Genomic DNA, 9,638 nt, shown 5'->3' on the forward strand with positions numbered 1-9,638 from the left:
AACACAGTTCACTCATTTACATGTTAAAACATTAGGGCATCAAAATCTGTTCTAACGATCTGGTCAGTCCCAGGGAGGATGAATACCTGGGGCTGCAAACGCTTCAGGTGAGGGTTGAAACGATTGCAGAATAACACAACACTTTCTGACATTTCCAAGCTGTCCGCCAGGTTACTGCCCAGTCAATCCTAATCATGCTTTGGGGCCCAGGAAAGACAAGTGAAGAAGATGGTATTGAGGGGCGTGTTGGGGAGGGATGTAAAGGCCCTTGTCAAAGTGCTGCTTAAAAAGCCAGAGATCTCCTTCACTGTTTACAAAGGCTTTTAAAGAATACACATTCAAGACATCCCCCGGTCATAGTCTTAAGCACACCAAGGCTATATCCCCATCCCATACACCTCTACATCCCGAATGCTTTTTGGTCAGACCGAGCCTGAAATGAATTCTTGACCGAAACAGTGACCTGGGACCGCCCCGTGCCTTTCATCTCCAAATTCAATTGCACCCCCTCCCATACCCATTTCTTCTAGTTCGACCTCAAGAAGGGCAATGGATGGACTCGGCTGCCTTCTGTTTGGAGTTGGATCTTCCTGGATTTTCCCCTGCTGTTTTCCCTTTTAGTTTGATCATCATTTGCCGTCATTAGCATTTGAATATTGTTTGCTGCCCGCTGCTGTGTCGCACACATCTGCTGCTCATCGGCACTTCTTCATTTGTTAGGCGCAATACTGGCAGCATGAGAGCTCTGGCCAAAGAAAACCCTTCTGTTCCAATTCATTTTTACTTGAACGATTTTAGAATTAAAATGGTGGTCTAGGCCTCTCTTGGATTAGCAGTTGTTGCCACTGCTACGTAAGGGTCTATATTTTCCCAGTCAAAAAGAGTATGACAAATCCAGCAATGGGACTTGCGATTTTTCCCTGGCAGTTATAAATATGACCATTCTGACTCCACTAAAGTCAACTCATTTGACAGAAATCTGTCCAGTGCATTAGGAAACCATCCTTGTAGACTCTCAGAACCTGCAGGCTATCCATGAACTCAAACCGCTCACCAATGCTTTATCCATCCAGAACTCCCGGCCTTTTCCCTGTGCCTCCCCCATCCTAGAAAAGTGGGATATTTGCAAACTGTTCCTCATAGTTCAGACTTACTGGGAAGTAACTTCCAGAGAGAAAAATTAAGAACCTAGTTGCAGAGGATAGCCTCCCCCCCCTCCTCCTCTTTCCCACCCCCTCTTCTCCCCTTCCTCCTCCTCCTCCTCCACCCTACTCTCTGGTGAAAGCTCATAGACCATAAAAACAAACTAGCACAGAATGAATGAGGCCTGTCTATCCCAGTGGTGAGCCTGAGGTTCCTTTCATAGTGCCTACTTTAATTCAAAGACATACATTCACAAACTCCGCTTTCCTTGTTTGTTTATTTTATTTTCTGTGTGTGTGCGCGTGTGTGTGTCCATGTCCCCCACGTGCCTCATTAGCTTCCCCCAGGGCCCAGGCATGGATGGACGCACCAATGATTTGGCATGCAATTCTCCCTGTTGAAACAAGAGGCCACTCGAGGCCTGTCCGCAGCCCTTCTTCCAGCAATAATGGGCCTTTATACTCGAATGTTTACTGTGGCAATAATGCATGAGTTTTGTACCCAATGCTTCCTCTGAGGGGGTTGCAGACTGTGTCGATCAGCCATGGACAGAGGCCTCCTCTATGTTGTCTTGTTTCTCTGTATCATGCCGGAAGCAGTCACAGGAGGGTTGGGGGTTGGGTGGGTTTTTTCCCTTTTTTTCTTTCCTTTTCATTTGATTCTGGCAGCATGCGAACCTTCCATCCAGCTTTGCAAGACCCGAACCCGGGCCTCGGTCGGAGGCCTCACAGCTTTGCGTTCACACCGCTCTCCATGAGCATGTGGAGACTCTTTAAACCGGTGGTGCAAGAAAACCTCTTTGTCGGATGTAACGTGCAATGCCTTGAAAACTGAGCCCCGTTCCGTAGTGAAAGGAACTTTTTTGTCATGAAAAAGTCCCCAAATCTGTGTCTCTTCAAAGAAACAAAAATATAAATGATAATAACAACTTCCATACGACACTTGAAAGCTTGAAAAACATTTTCCACACCTTCTAGCATAGATTTCGAGCTGGAAAGGGTTTTTAAAGCCAGCTGGCCCAGCTTCCTCATTTCCCTCTGGAAAATGAGACCCAAAGAGTTTGAGTGATTTGACCTAAGTCACAAAGGTAATAAAAAGTTATAGAAGCACTATCCAGCACTACTCTGTTTGAGCCTCACAACAAAAGTTGTGAGGCAGGTATTAAAAGTGCTGGAAGGAAAGAGTTCCCCAATCTTACAATTGGGGAAACTGAGGCTCTGAGAAATCAAGAGTATGGCTCGTCTGTTATTGCATAACTAATGTCAGAGGTGGGATTTGACCCAAAGTCTTTCTCGGGCCACCGAGGCCCCGTGTGGTCTCTCTAGACAGCCCTAAAATATCCAGAATTTGTCCAATTCCTAGGACATTTGGAGGCTAAAGAGGCATTACATCTTGCATTGTTGAAAGGACTTGGGGTTTTCTCTCTCCTGAAGAAATATGGGATCTTTTCTCCGAGGGCAACTGAAGAATTATTGATGATGATGATGATGATGATGATGATGATGATGATGATCGCGATCATCATCATGATCATAATGCTGATGGTGATGACGATAATTAGCATTTCTGAAGCACCTGCTATGGGCCGGGCACTGTGCTAAGAGCTTTGACAAATATCTCATTTGGTCTTCACAATAACCCTATGAGGCAGCTGCTGATATTATGTCCATTTTACAGATTAGGGGACCGAGGTTGAGAGGTTAAGTAAAACACAGCTATTGTCTAAGGCAGGATTTCAACTGTTTTGTTCAAATAATGGTTATAATAGTTCAAGTAATAGTCTTTCGAACTCCAACCACATAAGCTAGCTAGCTGGCCTTATTTACTCTAGTAAACCTTCATTTTCCTGGGGAGAGCTGCTGCATGAGGAAGAGGCTGAAATAGTACTGCCTTCGATGCCTTTATTGACATCCGTGGAAAGTGTCTCTAAAGAAAGTTCTTAGAAAGGCAGGGTCCTTGTACTAGACATACAAAACAATACAAAAACAAAAAAAAAAAAAGGATCGGTCAATTCCCGCCTTCTAGTTGCCAATGATTAATTGGCTTGGGAGTCAACGTAATTCTTCCCAGTTCCGTAAAGTTTAAACCTTGGCTTGGACTTGGAAAACTGTGTCCTGGACTCCCTTGTGAGCAGTCATTTCAGTGTCCTGAGTCAAGCTGGAAAAATTCTTAGATGTCATTTAGTCATACCTTGGGGAGGAGGGTAAGATTCAACCTCCCCAGCAAGATGCCAGAAGCTAGATGCTCTTCCCCTTTCTTATTAGGGTTTCATAGCATCGGCATCTTCCCTTCCCCTGTTACCCAGCATTCCACCAGCTTAAAAAAAAACAGAAAATGAAACCCACCACTGAACTAGTTCAATTTTTTTAAAGATAAGGGAAGTGAGGGGGCAGCTAGGTGGTGCAATGGATAGAGCACCGGCCCTGAAGTCAGGAGGACCCGAGTTCAGATCAGGTCTCAGACACTAAACACTTCCTGGCTGTGTGACCCTGGGCAGGTCACTTAACCCCAATTGTCTCAGAAAAAAAAAAAAAAGACACAATGAGGTCACCACCCAGTGAGGCTACTAATGGCAGAGCCAGGATATGAATTCTCCTAGTCCAGCCCTCTCCCCCAATTCTACCATCTTCATAGGCCCTTCTCCAAAAGAGTAACCACCTCTTGAAGCTTGTCTGAAAACTCTCACTGAGGTTACTCTTATGAAGTACAAGTTTCCAAATGATCTCTAGCGAGTTAACAGCATACTATCCCAAGGCAACATGGGAAGAGAGAGTTTCAGGGGTCAGGGACATGAGTCTGAAGTTACTGCTCTGCCAAGTGCCGAATCAAGGAGCAGATTAGGGCCCATTAAATCCAACTGCTACATTCATTTCCTTGTAATCGGGAACCTGACGCTCTGAGATGGAACGTCCAAGATCACACACCAAGTTGGTGGCCAGGCTGAGCCAAGAATCCAGACTCCCAGGCCAGGATTTTGCTAGGAGGCTTCCTCCCTGGGTCCCAATCTCAGACCCTCATGGGTCATTTGGCCCTGGGTAAATGGAATACAATGGACTCATCCCAGAGCCTGCTCCCTGGGGTTTCCTTCCTTCAAGAACACACATTCTGGTAACCCTTAAGAAAGTTTTTAAAAGGAAGCCCCATCAGTTGCATTGGGGAATTTCTGTGCCAATTAACTCCCCTGCGCACAGGCTCATGGAAACACATCTGGTTTTCCAAGGCCGTGTCTTTATTGTATATTTGCAGGGCTTTCTTTGCAGTTCAAGGACCACCTCTGTATTTCCCTGATTAACTTCTCAGCTTCCAGCCCTCGGCCCGTTCTGACAGTGGTTAGGAAACAAGGCCTTGTCTATCACATTCCTCCCATTTGTGATGCCTGTGGCCACACAGACACTGGAAGCATGAGGCCGTTCTTCGCGGCCTCAGGGTTAAGCTGTCAGGGTAGCCCCGTAAAGCTCAAAATCGAGGAATGTTCAAATCTGCCCCCGACAGGGTCACGCCCGGGAATTCTGAGGTCCCCTTGAGCAGTTACAGTGGATCCACGTGGCCATTCCGTGTGAGAAACTCAAGAGTAACCCGTAGCACATGAAGGGACGGACCTGAAAGGGTCTGGACCCAAGGGGTTTGTGTAAACCATAAGTGGAGCTCTCAAGAAAATCGTAAAAGGGGAGAGGGGGAAGGAGGCAGAAAACCTCTATTGAAGAGACATAGGTTTCTAACAAAGCTACTGAATAGGAAGAGCAGGATAAGCAGTGGCAGAGGCCAGGGACCCCCAAAGAGGAGACAGATGGGCACCTGGGCTTGATCTCAGTTCCTAAGGCAGAACAAAATGAGAACGTGGCCTTCTTGTTGTTTTTGTCCTTTAATTTTACTCGGCTTATTAAAGTCAAAGCAAAAGGAGGTTTTCCTCCCCGTTCTTTGCTCGTGTCCCCCGCTTGCTCATCCTGTCTCCACTGCCATCTGTCCTGCCTCCAGTGAATGTATGCTCAGGAAGCCAAATGCTTCTCTCAAGACAAAAGCCCGTGTCCTTGTACAGGAACCTGCCCTCTGGTCGCTTAAGCTCACTAAACTCATCCATCAGGTGCCTATTTCTGTTGTAGAGTCTAACACCAGCACCCCCTCCACTTCCGTTCCTCTGGTTTCATTTGGTTTGGTTTGGGGTGTTCTTGTTGACCAGTCACTTGACCGTCCCCTGTTCTTATAATGTTTTGTCTCCTATACGTGCCACAGTCTGGATCAGTCCACGGTAATGCATTCTCCGACTTATAACTGTTCATGCACATTTATAAGGGACTGTACACGAAACGTCACCATGCACAGGTGGGATCGGAGATTCAGACGGGTGGGCCTTGGGGGGAAAGGAAAAGGAGAAGGCGGGAGGGACACACTTCAGCCTCAGTTGTGTGTACTCTGGATTTTGAGGCCTGCCGCTGGTTCCCGAGGAGGTCGATGTGGATTCCCCGGGCCCTTTAAACCTTGAGAGTAGCCTTCTCTTCAAGGGCTTCCACACTCTTCGGCTTCCTGATCGTAACAGCTTCTCAGGCTTCGACCCAACTCTTCAGTGATGTTGGTGTCGGTGCCACGGAGGGCAGCAGGTATCCAAACCGAGCGGCCCTCTCTGATGTCACGTGACAGATTACATGAAAAAATACCCAACAACATGGTATTAGATGGAGCATTTAACGCCACAGGACCAATACTGGTTGAACAAAGTCATGTGTGGTTGTTTTTTTTTTTTCCTGTGGGGTACGTTTAAAACGTGGTTTTGCCATTGTTTGAGGGCCACCCCCCTGGGGGATGCCTTAACTGGGAATCTGAGATCCCAAATGCAGGAATCAGAGAGGTTGCCACTAGGCCTGAGAGCAGTCCGAATTAGCACAAGGTCAGGCTACTCCAAGCTCCCGTTTTCCCTCCTTGAGGCTGTAGTTTCTCAGATTGCCCTAAAAGTGCTTTCATGTGCCAAGCCTGTGCTGCCCATTATGCCAGTCCCCAAGGGATGAACAGTTATAATGAAATAACTCCAACAAGTCATTGAGGTGGACAGACCCAGTGGGTAGCAATTGGTGAACAATTTATGGTCTCCTCCTTATTTCCTCCCTTCTTCTCCCATTCCCAATTCTTGCCCTCCTGCCCCATCAATTCCCATTTTAGATCCGGGTGGTGAAAGCATTCCGTAGTTCCCTCTACGAAGGACTGGAGAAACCTGCATCCAAGACCTCCATCCATAACTTCACGACGACGCCTGAGTTTCTGATCAATGACTACATCCACAACATCCCTCTCATTGATGACACTGACGTGGAAGAACTGGAGGAGCGCCTCCGAGCCAGCCCCCAGCCCCCCTCCAATCAGAACAACAATGCCATAGACAGTGGTATCTATTTGACCACAGATGTCAGCAAGCCAGCTACCTCTTCTAGTCCTGGAAGCCCACTCAACAGCGTGGAAACTTCACTCTAACCGGAACTTCTCTCTTTTCACAAACACACACAGGAATAAACATACATAGACACACACACCACACATGCACGCACGCACACACACACACACACACACACTGTCTCTCTCTCTCTCTCTCTCTCTCTCTCTCTCTCTCTCTCTCTCTCTCCTCTCCTCTCTCTCTCTCCCTCTCCTCTCTCTCCCTCTCCTCTCTCTCTCTCCCTCTCCTCTCTCTTCCTCTCTCTCTCTTCTCTATCTCTCTCTCCCTCTCCTCTCTCTTCCTCTCTCTCCCTCTCCTCTCTCTTCCTCTCTCTCTCTGTCTCTGTCTCTCTGTGTCTCTGTCTCTCTCTCTCTCTGTCTCTGTCTCTCTCTGTCTCTCTCTGTCTCTCTGTCTCTCTGTCTCTCTCTGTCTCTCTCTCTGTCTCTCTCTCTCTCTCTCTGTCTCTCTCTCTCTCTCTCTCTCTCTCTCTCTCTTCTCTCAACGAGAGGGAAAGGACAAGGCTCTCCTAAGACATTTCTTGCATATTATATGCAAGCAGTGGAACAAATTAAACAAATAAGGATTTGGCATGACAGACATTTGTACATCCAGACCACAAGGTCTAGCTTATTACAAAGTGAAGGAGTCCAATGCTAGAGATGGGGACGAATGTTTTCCCTACTTGTTTTATTCTTTTTGATCAATGATGAAAGATAACCTCCACAATTCCATTATTTATCGGGGGCTTAGACTCTGAGATGGGGTGGGTTGGGTTTGGGGTTTTTTGTCGGGGAGGGGGGTTTTGTACACCCGGTGGGGTGGGGAGAATGGAAATGGATTTGTAAGTGAAAAAAATATGAGAGCAACTTCTATGGTCTGGGCTGAGCTCAAGAGCCAGGAAGGATGCTGTGTGTGTATGTTATGTATGTATGTATGTATGAATATCTCTATTCCTTATTTCTTCCTCTCTCTTCAGTCCAGCAAATGGCCCACCCACAGGAGCCACTTTCACACATATTTGCACCTTTTTCAGGCACTTTAATTCAGAAATGCCATCCTTTGTTGGAACAGGGATATTTTTCAGGGAGAGAATTCTGGGTTCTGTGCATTTATTCCTTTCCCTCCTCCCTCATTTCTCCTTCCCCGCTCCCTTCCTTCCTGCTGTGTTCGGGAATACTTTTGCTAAGACACCGTATTCCGAAGGGGAGAAATGAAGGGAGCTAAACTGAAGTTTACGCTTTGAGACAAAGTGCAAGGTGGGGAGGGGAGGGGGTGATCTTTAAACGGGTTTCAGGATTTAAAAGGAATGTACCAAAGTGTCTAATTGGAAACATCCCATCCAACGGAGGAGAGATGAACTGTAATCTCAGTTCTCCCTTGTCTCGCTCTAGTCCTAAGAACGTTTCGCTTTCTTTCTCCATAATCCCAATGTCAAGAAAATGGTCTCTAGTGAATGAAGTTGAAGTTGCCGGTGCCCATTCAGGATCCATCCCAGGCTCTTCAATTTATAACAGATACAAGCTAACTGGCTCCAGACTCCTGCTAGGGAGCCATCCTTCCTGGCACGCTACTTGGATTCCCACCAAGGGACAGAAGAAAGGAAACCTGAAGCGGTTGCATCCAAACGGCATGCATGGGGCAACCGTCACCTTGCATCCATCCACAGAAGGCCAGAGGAGACAGAAGAGAGTTCGGATCCGGTCCAAGATGGTGACGAGCACATTTGCCACCGAAGCCAGGCTCGACCGACTGAAATGAAGATGCCCGTGGGGAGAACACAATGGCCAGGAGGGGAAGCGAAGAGGGCACCACTTTGTGAGACCCAGAAGACGGCCCAGGCCCGAGGACTAGAGCTCCCAAGAGCTCCCAAGTCTCTAGTGCTCTGGGTCACCCTCCTTCCCCTGGGGGGGACTTAAAAGCGAGCCCTGGACGATCCATCAGTTTTTGAGAAAAAGCATTTTACCTCTGGTCTGTTGCCTGCTATTAGAGTCAGGGAATATGCTGGCTTTGGTGTCAATGAAGCAGTTCTGGACACTTTCAAACGCCACATGTCAAAAACCCTCTTCTGATCTCCCATGCTCAGAGCGTGTGCAAAGGAGAATGTTGAAACCCATTTCCATTCAACTTTGTTTACTGTGGCTTTAAGGCAACATCAGGGGAGGCAAATGAAAAAAAAAAGCCATCTGGAGGAATGGAATCTTGTTTCTGTTTAAATAAAACCTGTGGGCTCTTTCTCCCGAGGCTACAAATCAACTTTCTCTCCTGGGAAAGCCCTGTGATACACAGATCCCTTCTTTATGTGATGGCTGAAAAACACGTCTGTTTCAAACAGGCTATCCCATCATTTCAAACTGTGGTCAGCCTCAATATTGCCTAGGAGTTCTGTTACACAGCTATGCCCACCCTTCTCTCTCTGTCTCTCGTCTGTCTCCGTCTGTCTCCGTCTGTCTCTGTCTCCGTCTGTCTCTGCCTCTTTTTCTCCCTGTCTCTCTGTCTGTGTATGTCTTTCTCAGTGTCTGTTTCTGTGTGTGTCTCTCCTTCTCAGTCTCTGTCTGTCTCTTTGGCTCTGTGTGTTTGTCCCTGTCTCTGTCTCTCTGTCTCTGTGTGTCTCTTTGTCCTTGTCTCTGTGTTTGTTTCTCTGTCTCTCTCTCTCTCTCTCTGTCTTGGTCTCCCTGTCTCTCCTGCTAGTTTTCCTTCTGTCTGTCTCTGTCTCTGTCTCTTTGGCTCTGTGTGTTTGTCCCTGTCTCTGTCTCTCTGTCTCTGTGTGTCTCTTTGTCCTTGTCTCTGCGTTTGTTTCTCTGTCTCTCTCTCTCTCCGTCTCGGTCTCCCTGTGTCTCCTGCTAGTTTTCCTTCTATCTGTCTCTGTCTCTGTCTCTTTGGCTCTGTGTGCTTGTCCCTGTCTCTGTCTCTCTGTCTCTGTGTGTCTCTTTGTCCTTGTCTCTGCGTTTGTTTCTCTGTCTCTCTCTCTCTCCGTCTCGGTCTCCCTGTGTCTCCTGCTAGTTTTCCTTCTATCTGTCTCTGTCTCTGTCTCTTTGGCTCTGTGTGTTTGTCCCTGTCTCTGTCTCTCTGTCTCTGT

At 47.3% G+C, this 9,638-nt stretch overlaps 1 protein-coding gene across 8 annotated transcripts in view; it reads left to right on the top strand.

Annotated features, from left to right (window-relative positions):
- Positions 1-6,695, top strand: part of ATP2B3 (ATPase plasma membrane Ca2+ transporting 3) — a 121,869-nt gene extending 115,174 nt beyond the window's left edge. For 5 of the 8 annotated variants that reach the window (XM_074276983.1, XM_074276991.1, XM_074276984.1 and 2 more), the window contains one exon: positions 6,295-6,695. In XM_074276983.1, the coding sequence (XP_074133084.1) occupies positions 6,295-6,603 (309 nt within the window). In that variant the 3' untranslated portion in view covers positions 6,604-6,695. The remainder of the gene's footprint in view (positions 1-6,294) is intronic. The other 3 variants (XM_074276987.1, XM_074276988.1, XM_074276989.1) reach the window with 1 other exon arrangement.
- The last annotated feature ends 2,943 nt before the right edge of the window (positions 6,696-9,638 follow it).

The sequence above is a fragment of the Sminthopsis crassicaudata genome, chromosome X (genome assembly GCF_048593235.1).
Source record: "Sminthopsis crassicaudata isolate SCR6 chromosome X, ASM4859323v1, whole genome shotgun sequence".
Classification (NCBI taxonomy): domain Eukaryota; kingdom Metazoa; phylum Chordata; class Mammalia; order Dasyuromorphia; family Dasyuridae; genus Sminthopsis; species Sminthopsis crassicaudata.